At 46.2% G+C, this 12,959-nt stretch overlaps 2 protein-coding genes and 1 non-coding gene across 3 annotated transcripts in view; 1 reads left to right on the top strand and 2 right to left on the bottom strand.

The window, feature by feature from the left end:
- The window catches only part of SLC46A2 (solute carrier family 46 member 2), a 9,480-nt gene extending 6,779 nt beyond the window's left edge, over positions 1-2,701 (top strand). The window contains exon 4 of the mRNA XM_003785226.3: positions 1,872-2,701. Within this exon, the coding sequence (XP_003785274.1) occupies positions 1,872-1,929 (58 nt within the window). The 3' untranslated portion in view covers positions 1,930-2,701. The remainder of the gene's footprint in view (positions 1-1,871) is intronic.
- Positions 2,702-3,730: 1,029 nt separating this feature from the next.
- LOC111723694 lies at positions 3,731-3,837 on the bottom strand. The gene has a single exon (XR_002772188.1). It is a non-coding gene; the product is annotated as a U6 spliceosomal RNA (small nuclear RNA).
- A 5,223-nt stretch (positions 3,838-9,060) lies between these two features.
- Positions 9,061-12,959, bottom strand: part of SNX30 (sorting nexin family member 30) — a 125,356-nt gene continuing 121,457 nt past the window's right edge. The window contains exon 9 of the mRNA XM_003785225.3: positions 9,061-11,256. Within this exon, the coding sequence (XP_003785273.1) occupies positions 11,197-11,256 (60 nt within the window). The 3' untranslated portion in view covers positions 9,061-11,196. The remainder of the gene's footprint in view (positions 11,257-12,959) is intronic.

Here is a 12,959-nt window from a genome sequence, read left to right as displayed (position 1 = left end):
AAGGTACTTCCAAACGTTCAGATTACCAATTAAACTTCCAAAATTCATTCTTGAACCTGCCCCCACTAACTGGTACCCCTATCAGAGTAGAGAACTGAGTCACCAGCACCCCCCTTTCTTATCTCCCAGCACCTCCAGCCCAGCAGCCCTCATTTCTTCATCCTACCTCTAAAATAGGCCTCAAAGTCACCCTTTTCTTTTCATTTCTACTGCTACCACCCCTACTCCAAAGCACCCCAGTGACTGAGTCCACTTTTGAACCATTCTCCCCATATCCACTCTTGTTCTCTTCCCACCAGCTGGCCAGAGAAATTTCTTTACAGCGTAACTCAGGTCATGTAAGCTCCTGTTCAAAACCCCATACTTGGCTTTCATTGCTTCTTATTTATTTATTTATTTGAGATAGGCTCTCACTCTGTCACCCAGGCTGGAGTGCTGTGGTGTCATCATAGCTCACAGAAACCTCAGACTCCTAGGCTCAAGGGATCCTCCTGCCTCAGCCCCCCAAGTTACTGAGACTATAGGCATCCCGCCACCATAGCCCACTAATTTTTTCACTTTTTGTAGAGACAGGGTCTCACTGTTGCTCAGGCTGGTCTCATACTCCTGGCCTCAAGAAATCCTCCCACCTCAGCCTCTCAAAATGCTAGGATTAAAGGCATAAGCCGCTGTACCAGGGCAATTTTTTTTTCTTGGTCCAGTAGCCAACACAGCACCAGCCTCCCCATGCTACTCATTGCTCTTAGGATCAAACCCAAGCCACTGACCCCCACCTCCCATCCTGACCCCCGAACCCACTCCTGTGTTTCAGTCACAGCCACTCCCCTCAAAGGTCTCCTCTTCCTCACCCTCACCTCCATCTTAGCATCTAAGTTACTATTTAAACTAGTCGTGGGTCTTCACTGAAACACCATTTGTCGAAGAAGATTGTCCTAACCCTCCTCAATATCCCTCCATCACATGCTCCCAGAACTTTCTATATTTTTCCTTTGTAGTAGGACAGTGGATGATTATTTAGTGACTTTGCCCACTAGACTGCAGGCTCCCTGAGGGTAGAGACCACAGTTGTTTGGCTAACCACGTATCCTCTGTATCTGCCGGACAGCTCAGCACGTAACTAGTCAGAAAGCATTTGCTTAATGAGTGAACACCCGTCAGAGGGCATGGCACCTCTTCCACTGCTAACCGTGCATACCCCAGAGCTTCCCGGGCTGGCCATCACCTGGTGTGGTCCACAGTAGGGATGGTGTGGCCCTGCACTGGCTGCTCCTGTGTCTTGACTCCTCACTTGCCAACCTTGTCATATAACAAGTTTTAAGTGCTGTGCTCTAGCTTAGAACCTGAGGATCCTGGAGCTCTAAATAGATGAGAAAACCCAGGCCCCCAGAAGTTGAAGGACGCACCAAAGTTCACAGGATTCAAGACTTTAATTCAGAGTTCCTAACTGCTATGTATCCATTCACTTAGAAATAATTTTAAACAATGTAATAGATGTATGGAAGGGACAAAGGGCTATGGAAAGGCAGAAGAGGAAGCAGTCAATTCTTCCTGGGATTAGCAAAGCCTAACCTTGACCTTGAGATCTACATGGGAGTTTGTTATCAGGCAGAACTGAAATGGAAAAAGATTCCAGGAAAAGTGTAGCTGCAAAGGGCCCATGATGTCATGGGAAACAGGCAGAGACCCCGTTACCTGCAGGACAAGAATGAACCTGGAATGAGAGAGGTTTCCTGGGAACACCCGCTCCACCAAGCATCATTCTGATGCCATTAAGTGGATAGATACAGCCTCTCAGTCTTTCAATGACAAAAAGACCTCACACCACCCATGCTGGCTGTTCTCTTGTAACTCTCTATTGTAAATTCTTACAGCATCGTGGCTTATAAACAAGTCCCATGGTCGCGATATGGAGACATCACAGAGAAATGAAGGTGCTGACCCATGGGAGTCTAAAACACCAGCAACAGCCAAGTCCCCTTGAAGACAAAAGAAGGGCCTGGGGAACTGGTGACCAAAGCAAGCACGGGCCTAGAAACTGGAGTGGGCCTCAGAATCAGCTGCTCTGGCTCAGGGGTCCCTGGTGGGTGGGAAAAAGCACTTTTCTGGTGACAGAAATTTCTCAGCTTTAAGACACGCCTATTAGGCAGAGATTAGGCTCTGTGGGCAGCAGAGTAGAAGCTCCAGGCTAACCCTGTGGGCTGCCTGCTGCCATTCCAGACCCGACAAGGGGTTTCAGACTCAGGCTGCAGAAAGCCACCCGCCCCACCCTGTTTCTTCCAGAGATTGTCTAGAGGGCTCCACGGTGTGGCTGACTAGCCCCCTGGGTGCTGTGCTGGGAGTCCTGCCAGAGAACTCGGCCCGAGGCATACATGTGCAATAGCTTAAGGGGAATGTGGAGGGGACATTTTATAAGAACTGGCATCAGTTTCTCACACAAACACTATCTTCTAAATTAAAATAAAACCTTGAAAGAAGTGAGCTTTCTTTCCTTAGCTGTGAGCAATGGAGCCCAGGCCTGTGGCTTCTGGGTAATGTTATTGCTGCTTTTAAGAGGCAAATACCAAAAGACTTGCTTCAGTGGAATGTTCCATCGAATACATTCAGTTGACAATGCTTCCCAAAGTGGAGGAAGAGGATTTATGTAAAGAGCCATTTTACTTTGAGGTACTTATTTTTATAGCCTATTTGACTTGGATCTACAAAAGCAGACTCACCTCCTAATAAAATTAGCATTCCTAGTATGAGTGTATGATGTATGAATCATTCTTTCCCAGCTCAGACTCCCTCTGTAACTACAGACACAACATTCTCACCAGGGGTAAAACACGAAGCTGGAGAACGCAGTGAAATCTCAGGGCATTTGGGGTCAGGGAGTTTGTACTGCTGAGGTTCTTGCAGGGAATGAATGAAACTTTACGGCTCATCTACTCCGATCCCAGAAGCACGTGAGGTGCCGAGATACACTGAGAACAAGACATGACTGTTTCCGCCCTAACAGAGCGCACTGACAGCTGGCCCAGAAAGAACGGCAGGCAGCGATGTTCCCTGCGATAAATGCCAACCCAAGGGAGCATCTAACCCAGATGTGGGAAAGCAGGGAGGGCTTCCCAGAAGTGACATCAATGATAAGATGGGAGGATGAGCAGGAGTTACCAAAGCCAGATGTTGGGGGACAGTCCAGGCAAAAAGAGACACATACCTGCAGTGCTGATGAAAAAAATATCCCCAGGTTTAGGAATTCAAAGCAAAGGGAACAAAAAGGGCGAGGGGCTAGCAATAATGTATACAATGCACCTAAGTGTCTGCATGGATACTCACTACACAATAGCCCTTTTGGAAAGGCTCTTCCTATCGTTTACATATGGTCAACTTAAACAGTGAGGACAACAACTCCTCCTGTATGCTTTGTGTTTTTTTTTTTTTTTAGATGCTCAGTGTTTTTATTTAAAAATATACATTCCGACTTGGCACCTGTGGCTCAAGCAGCTAAGGCGCCAGCCACGTACACCCAAGCTGGTGGGTTCGAATCCAGCCCGGGCCCACTGCAACCAAAAAATAGCTGGGCATTGTGGTGGCCGCCTATAGTCCCAGCTACTTGGGAGGCTGAGGCAGGAGACTCGCTTGAGCCCGGGAGTTGGAGGTTGCTGTGAGCTGTGATGCCAAGGCATTCCACCCACGGCGACAGCTTGAGGTTCTGTCTCAAATATATATATATATATATATCCATTCCATTGTGAATATCCACTTCACAAATTTGCATGTCATCCTTGTGCAGTGGCCATGCTAATCTTCTCTGTATCGTTCCAATTTTAGTATATGTGCTGCCAAAGCCAGCACTGGGTTTTTTTGTTTTTGTTTTTGTTTTTTCAGAAAGTCTCACTGTGTTGCCAAGGCTAGAGTGCTGTGGTGCAGTCATAGCTCACTGCAACCTCCAACTCCTGTGCTCAAGCGATCCTCCTGCCTCAGCCTCCTTAGTAGCTGGAACTACAGGCACAGACTACCATGCCTGGCTAAATTTTACACTTTTTGTAGAGATGGGGTCTTGCTCTTTCTTAGGCTGGTCTGGAACTCCTGGCTTCAAGCATTCCTCCCACCTCAGCTTCCCAGAGTGCTGAGATTCTAAGTGTGAGCCACTGCACCTGTCCATGAATTCTTTTTTTTTTTTTTGTAAGTAGGATACATCTTTTATTTCTCCTATTTTCTTGTTAAGAAGATGATGGAAATAGGATGCTGAAGGATTGTGGTCAGGTTGAGGCCTGGAGAATAAATAGGAATAGACTGTAAAAGCTTGGCAAGAAGTGATAAAGGGAAGTAAAACAGCTGGATTTAGGAGATTTCCCTAGGGAGGGGAACAGTCCAGGGGTGATTAGATTTCCAGCCTGGAAGATAGAGCTGACGGCATTCACTGAAATCAATCAGGAGAGGAATACTACATGTCAAAGACGAAGTAAGCTTAGGTGGTGGGTGGGAGATGAATGTAGTTTGGATGTAGGTTTGAGGAAATTTAGGTGGAGAGGTTGAATAGACTATTGAAAATGGAGTTCTCAAGTTCATGGCAATGGACTAGATTACTTGGGAAGAGAACCAAGGACAGGGTCTTTGAGGCCTCAGGAATTAAGGATGCGGAAGAGGAGGAAAAGGATCCACTCAGGTCTCAAAGCTGTAATAGTAATAAACCACAGATATTTCTTCTTTCCTTATAAATTCTTCAAAAACATTATAGTATCCAAAAAAAAAAAAGAAAGAAAGAAAAGTAAAGGACTGGCCCTGACTCAGTTCTTGTACTTTGCTATGGGACGGCCTTTCATGTCATTAATACCTGGCATCAGGCTGCTGCCAATCATGACGGTTACCACACTAGGTGGTTTCTTCATCTGCCCAAATAGATGCCCATTTGTAAGATGCAGGAGAGGAAAAATCGAGGCTGGGTCTATAAAGAAGTAAAGAAGAGCAAAAATAGGCTGCTTTTTTTTGTCCCATTGCTCTGTATGTTCCTGATTCTTGCAGGCAAACTAATAGATGTTCAGAGAATGTAAGAAAACAGAAGCAGCAGCACACGTCTCTCTGCCACGTTTCTCTGTCCTACAAAAAGGCACAAATGAGAATCTGACTCAAGGTAAAGAAAGCATCTTTTATAGTTTTATTGGTCCATTAAGTTAATTGAGGTAAAGAAACTTTTTAAAATTTACAAGCTAATAGTTTATCAAGCAATACAAATTCTTTTGTTTACCTCAAAACGTAATACTAATCCCATAGTAAACAACAGAATTTTTTATACACCAAAATATGGAAAAAAAAAAAGTGGACAAAAGCATTGTGCCAGCATCAAAAGTTCAACAAAAACAATCTCCTGCCCCTCCCCATTTTACAATCTCTAGGTTTCATAACAAAGACAAAAAGGCGATATGCTGTGTAAAGTTTGGTAGCTTCATGAAACAAAAGATAAATCACTTATCCACACACATTCCCTCAAGCACTTTTTTTTTCACAGCTTTTATTTTGGCTTAATGGCAGCAAGGAGAGAAGATAACATTTACACAGAGGACTGTCACTATCTCAGAAGGTAGATTTTGTTTTCCTTTTAAAATTTTAAACGTAAGGAATGACTTCTAGAAATAAGAAATACAGTCTGTAATTTGGACATGTTCTAAGCAAAAGGTTTTTAAAATCTCATCTTTAACAGTTAAAATGCAAGTTAGAAAGTCTGCTGGCAGTTTCTTGTATGGGAATATATCAGATGTACGTCATCTCCCAATGTATTCCCAACTCAGAGGGGACGGGGACAGGCACACAGAAGTACAAGGGACAGGGAATTGACTGGACAGAACCAAAACCTCAGGGGTGTCCACATGAACAGTGCTGACTGTTAAGAGATGCTGGTTTGTTACTCAGTGAAGGCCCAGATGACAGAGCCGGTGCTTCGCCATACTGATTTCACATTTTTATTTGAGTCTAACTTCCTCTCTCATTTGCATATGAAGCCCTTCCCACTTCCTCCTTCCAGTATGGTTTCTGATTGAAGCGTTGGTGTAAGACTGTGAACAAGCCTGTCCAACAGGGATGTGATAGGAGTCACCTGCTGTGACCCAGCCCACCGAGGGCCCAGGCTCACCTGGTGAGGGGGTGGGGCTTCTGGGAGAGGTACACATACAATACTCTTCATCACTCGTTGTCATAGTAACAGCTCTGCTAAAATGGACGCGAGTCAACATAATAGGTTTTATATGTTTTTGGCATTTCAACCTGTGGAGAATTTCTACCTGAAACATGCTGCTCTGAGGTCCCCACAGCATCTTAAAAAGTTGTTCTACAGGATCAAGGTCAACCTTTAATATTGTCATAATCTATAGAGTACCTTGTAGCTATATGATTTGTCCGTGCTGATACTGTATCCTCTAAAATTGAAAGTATGCCAACATGGCATGAAATTAACCTTTTGCACTTAAAAAAGGAAGTTTTGTGGTCCCTGTGTTTTCTTACATTATCAAAAATATCATTTGGCAGTAGCAATATTGAGTTTTAGTTATTTCTTCCCAAAAGGCAACCCTCGTGATGACCCTCACTTTCTTGCTTAAGAGGACTGAGGACTATGTTAGGTATTTATTGTTTAAGCTAAGCAACTGATTATATCTCTAAAATTCTTTCTACCCAGAATTTTAAAAACACTAGTTAAAGAATAAGGCATATTAGTAAGTGTGGACAAATTCTCAAAAAAGTAGGGCTGGACATGTAACAGTCTGTGGCATTCTTTAAATTCTGCATTTGTTGATTTTTCAAGTGCTAAGTACACAGAATGTTTATGTACAAGACAAATTTCTTATTGGTTTGTTAAAGTGATTTTTTTCAAAGCACTTATTTACAGACTGGCTATAGTAGCAAAAACTACCTGGATAATTTATTTTTCTGCCCCAGAAAAAGGTTTAGAAAGACAGTCATACCCAGGGTACACTTCACACACAAATGACTAAGAAAGAACAGTCAATCCCCCAGCAACAAAGCCACCACCCAACTGTCTAACACAGACAGCCCCTGCACATACTCCAATGTGCCAAATAACTATAGGGTGACCAGATATCCTTAAAACAACAAAAAATCCTGACAACCTATAGGGTGGTTGGTGGGAAAATTGAGTTCCTGGTTAATTTACTGAATTAAAAAACCACAAAGAAGAGAACAACTCCAACATACTCAACTCAATCTGTAAGGCTGGCCCAGGAGAGAGCATCTTCCTCAAACTGACTGAAAAATGCCACCCAGCTGCAATCCCAACAGAGAATATGTAAGAATGAGAGAGGACACCCAATCTCTTGCCACCCTGAGTGAGCAGCATATCCAAATTCCCATCATGATTTTGTAAATGAGAGAGGCCAGAGCAGTGCTACCCTGGCCATATAATTATTAGATGACCCGTTTCCACAGGCCCTTAGAGTAGGCATCTGGGAAGGTGGGGTCCACACAGGTGTGTCCTGCCCTGACCACAGGCAGCCCATCTAAGAGGAGCCACCCTGTGGCTCCATCAGCAGCACCATCCAGCCGGGGCAGAGCCCAGCTCACGCCCATCTGGACACCTGCACTGAAGAGGCCAGAGCAGCCCTCGGAGGCCACCCCTGACGTGTGCCCCTCCTCTCTCCCAGGCTCAGGATAGAGCATAGACAATGACTGTCCTGCGTCCCGATGTGTGGTGTCCACACAGAGCCAGGGCCTGTGATGCTGTCAGTGGCAGAACCAAGTCACACAGACTCTGGATGCTCCTTGGGCGACACCCCAGGAGAGAAACGCCACTTGCTGACTACCACGCTGTCATCATTCTCTCTTCTGAAGCAGAATGTCCCATCTTTTGATTACAAAAGATGGCCTCATGAGCAGGGAGCAGCAGGTATGCACTAAATTTCACAATGGGAAGTGGTGACTGAGGAAACACGTTCAAGTCAACATCACCTTACTAGGATATGCTCCTCCAGGTAGGGCTGAAATTTGGCATCAAAACAAACATAGTCTACATTCACTGTGATACCTACAGTCATGCTGGTCTGTTATTTCAGTGAAAGAAAGGTGTCTGGTCAGTTGAATGAGTGGCCTGCTGAAACACAGAGCTACTCTCCTCTACGGTCACACTTTACGGTCACCAGGAATCATTGCAAAGCCTCATGAAAGGATAAGACCCAACCTCAGTTAAGGGGCAGTGATTCCTTGCTTGGAGCAGAATAGCCTAGAATATTCTTGGGGATCTACCATGTTAATAAGGAAGAGTAGTGTCCATACTTGCTACAAATCACAAACATCATTTCCATTTCTAAAATCTGCTCAGTTTCTCAGAATCCGCTCTCCTGCCTCAGCCTGGATTCTTAACCTGAGTGAATGAAACTTTTCATTTCCCAGGCCCAGGGCAGTTGCTAGGGAGGACCCACCACCCACTGCCATGTGCTCAAGCTTCAAAACCTGTCTATGTCCGTCTGCCTGAGATAAAGGGTACCTTCAGTGAAAAGCCTCGTGAAAAATAAGCTAGAAGTCAGGGATCTCAGGGCCACCATTTTGTGGAGCCAGGAAGGATTAGATGATGAAACCTCTCCAAGGTAGTCTTTGGCACCAAAGTCTCCAAGTGACACTTCTAGGAGGTCTCCTTTGCACTTGATCCAGAGAAATGCTTGGGGCTGTTGATGCTCAGAGGCCCAAGGAAGCCAAGGAGGTGGGAAGGGACTACGTACTATCTCCTTCCTTGGGACTAGCCTCCTCATCTCTTGGATGCCAGCCTAAAGGCAGGGGACAAGAGTCTGTTCTCTTCCAGGACTATTTCTCCAAAGAAGTCTGTAAAGTACACTGGTTTTCCTGGCTTTGCTATCAATAGCATTCCTAGAGGACAGAAAGTGTGCCTTGTTCCAGATCTTTCTGGTATCTTAAAGTACAAGGCATTGCATGGGGACCAAACAAATAGAGCAAGACAGAATCCTAAGATCCCTGGATCCCTTCAGAGCCAGTTTTCTGCCCTCCCATGAGGACAGGGAATGACTGTGCAAGCCACGCCCCTCTCCCCATCTCCTGGGGAGAAACCTGGTGATTTTCTTTTTTTTTTTTTTTTGGAAATGCTTCCTTCTTTCCCAACAAACCATTATATGGGAATGTTTTTGGGCTTTGGCAACTAGCAGGTAATTTCCTATAACTCTTCCCACAATTCACTCCAAGCATTCAGGACCCTGGACAACATCTTTAAAGCACACATTCCACAAGCGGAAGCTTCAAGTGTCCCCCAAATACGAGCATTTGCTGTTGGGTTGGTCTGGTATCTTCTGCCCAAGAGCGGCAGGGGACTGTGAGCTCACTATCAGACACACACTCTGATGCTCCCAGCACAGCGGCAGGCCAGACCCAGCGTCCATCCCCACACCAACACGACCACGGCTTAGAGGTAGAGTGAAATGCTGAGTCACCACTCGGGGGGTAGACAGGCTGTTCTCACCCTTCTGCTCCAACGAATTGTTTCTAATTGTACCGAACTGAAAATTCACATCAAAGGATTTTGGAATGGCACAAATGGGGTTTGACAGTACAGGCAAGTACCAACTGATGTAAGAATTATCATTTAAACTGCGGTGTTGCCAAACTCGATGCAACAGAACCGAACCCATCTGTGCTGTTCAACTGCTGTACCGACAGAACCACAGCTGTGGCCGATGCAAGGTCTGCCCTGCAGTTAGGAGTGAGATGGAGTGACTCCAACATGCTGCATGGTGGCCAGTATCTGCAGGTGAACTTGCGGGCGCAGTGTGTTAACACAGCTGTTTCATTAAAAACAAAGACCTGCCACCGTTTATTAGGCTCAGATTTAGTTTTATAGGGATGAGCTGCAGGTTAAAGGACACAATATGACATTAAGTAGCTTCATTTCAGGAGGGAAAAAATGAACAAGAAGATAGAGCCTTGTTGACTGTTTTGTGATGTGAAAAGTAAACCTGGTGATAATTTGAAATGAAGGCTTTAAACACAGCCAGCAGTCCCCAAGAACGTGGCTACCAGTTGAGGAGATTTTAACTTAACTAAAAGCAAAGAGTTCATGGTTATGCTTGTCGTCTTCGAGGCCTGTCCAGGTACTGACTTTTCTTCCTGATCAGGAAATGTTACGGGTTAAAGCACTTTATGTAGAACATTCACATGGAGTTTACAGATTTCAGCTGTGTCATAACAACACGACATACCAGCCCTCTCACCAAAAGCATGCCCCAACATTCAGCAGACACAGTAGGAAATATCCAACTAGCTCTTTTTGGTGAGATAAAGGCAAATTGCACAAAGCAGACACTGGAGGTGGGGTTTGGTATATGCCCACTGATCTCGACAAGTGCAGTGAGCTTCTCAGACTTCACGATGACAGATACTCCCTAACGGACCTAATCCCTGCTCTGATGACAATTAACAAGCAAAAGAAAAACACTGAAGACCTCCACAGAGAAAGATGCACCTTTTTTTTTTTCATTTTACACAAAAAGTTTCCCATCTATTGCATTCTCGTGTCAGAAGCCAGTCCAGAGAGCAGGCCCCTCAGTTCCCCAAGGCATCGCTTGAGGACAAGGACTGGGGCCTCTCCCTCAGGCACGGATGCATATTGACACTGATTTAAATGTCCCTACGCAAAACCGAAACAATAAAATAGATATCACTCGTCACAAGCAGGCAGCAGGCCACACTCACAGCTACAGGCCACTGTACATTAAGGACTTTCCACGGAGGTGCCCACACCTCCTTCCAGACTGAGACAGAGCAATGTCCACAGAGCTCAATTCCAGAGCCGCTGCCTTCTGTTTCTGCCTCCTTTTGAGTCCTTAGAAAGCAGGACCTGGGTTCTCTCCTACAACAGGTGAGGAAACCCCCAGAAAGTAAACCGTAGTGAAATGTCAGGACGCCACTGCGGGTCCCCGACCCTCGGCTGCAGCTCTTCACAGCGCTCTGCTGGGCAGGTTCCTTCACGCCCTGGAGGGACACTGCGTTAGCTGAGAGATGCTTCCAGCCTCCCAGAATCCACCAAGGAATAAATACTAATTGGAAACAACCGTGGGGTGAGGTGGAGGGGCGGGAACAACACAAATGAGAGTTGCCTCTGCGGTGGTGCTTTTCCCAGCGCTGCCTCTCCGGCGCTGCAGGGACGTTCCAGGAAGGGGTGCCATGCCCTGTGTAGGTAGAAGAGTCTCTGTCCCCAGAAGCAACTTACTTGGCCTCTTGCTTCTCCTGCAGTAGTGGAATAATTGACTCCCACGCTGTGAGGCACTGAAATGACAGGACACGCACACAGTGTCAGCACCGAGTTTCAGATTTCAGTGTCAGCTTCCTAACTCTGCTCTCCTCTCCCCATCCATCATCAACCCACTGCGCTGCCTTTGCTAACGACCCCTACACGCATCCTACCCCCATTGTCCATAACTAGCAAACACAGGAGAGGTGACAGGTGTTGGCTGTGAATGCACATCTGAAGCTCGGATCCTGCAACTGGAAATGGATTCACTGGAAGACGTTCTTTCCCTTGAAAAAGCAGAAGGGAGACCAGGTAAGAAGCCCTTGCTGCAGCCACAGGCTGGGTCTCAGCAGGACAGAGACACTGCTGCAGGTGTGGATGGTGTTTACCTAAGGACGGAAATCCTAACTGGAACAGGCCAGCCACCTGGCTCAAAGCGGGCGTGAAACCCAGCCTTCCTCACCCACTCAGATTTGCTTCTCTGGGCCACTCCTGGATCTCTCAGAAGGGAGAATGGGGAGAGGGGACCTGAGTTTTCTTATGACCAAACACTATGAGGTACTTTCCATTCATATCACCAGTCCTCACTCTCCCCTATGAAGAATTACCATCGCACATATACACCCATTTCATAGATGGGGAAATGAGACTCAGGTAAATGACAGGCCAGACGCACAGCACGTGCATGGCAGAGCTCATGACTCCCCAAACCAATGTCCCTTCTGCTGCACCAATCTCTTTGTGTTTCAGATCCTTGTGAGAGGCCAAGAACCCAGAAGACTCTGGCATTGTCATCTGAGAGCACCCTGTTTACCAGAAACCATCCTCCCTTTGAGTTGTCTCTTGTATAACAAGAAGGACAGGTGAATTGCATGAGGCCCTTCTTAGAAGCAGCCTAGGGGTAGAGGACTTAGTCCTGAGTCGTTTGGGAAGGAGTTCTGAGAAGGCTGGAGGAAAGAGACATCCCTGGGTCAGGCAGGGAAGGGGGCTGGTGAAACAGCTTCAATTCCTTCATGGTGACTCTGATGTTAGAAGGGAAATCAGGCTCAGAAGCTCACCCTATTTACAGAAGGCAGTGTGGGGTCCACGCATTCTAGGTCCTGCTCTCTTCCTGGGCCATCACCTAAGATCTGGAAGGGTCTTCCTACATCAGCCACGAGGAATCAAGGCCATACCAGTTTTCTTTTGGTCTCAAATGCACCCAACTCCTCCCTACCCCAGGGACCTGCATAAGTTGTTTCTATTGCTTAGAACATATGTTCCCCAAGTCTTTGTCTGTGAGACTCAGAGTAAAATTTCTCCCTTTGGACTGGCCTTTCCTGCCTACTCCACCTGCTTCTTCCCCTGACTCCCCCCTGCCCCCAGGTCTGCATTATGCCGCTTGTACTTTCGCCCACAGGTTCCTGTTCTTGGGCATTTTTGCTTAACATACATCCTTTACTAAACCCGGGTGGCCTTAAGCGCAGGAATCCTATTGTTATCAATTTTGTACACACAGTCCCCTGCCCACAGCAAGAGCACAGAAACTATCTGTTAAGTAGTTGTAGGTACTTAGGTAGGTAACTATCTGTTAAGTAGTTGTAGGTACTACAACTACCTACTATCTGTAGGTAGTTGTAGGAGAGAAGTCTGGGCCAAGACCACGCCCCTGTTGTAGTGCACGGGAAGACAGCTAAGCACAGACAGGCCTAGGTGAGTCCTAGGGCCAGGGCTTTGGAAATGCAGGGATTCATCACTC

This window comes from Otolemur garnettii, unplaced genomic scaffold (assembly GCF_000181295.1).
Source record: "Otolemur garnettii isolate 467f Iridium unplaced genomic scaffold, OtoGar3 scaffold00014, whole genome shotgun sequence".
NCBI lineage: Eukaryota > Metazoa > Chordata > Mammalia > Primates > Galagidae > Otolemur > Otolemur garnettii.
The sequence above is the reverse complement of the archived record's forward strand: the minus strand, read 5'-3'. Positions and strand labels throughout refer to the sequence as shown.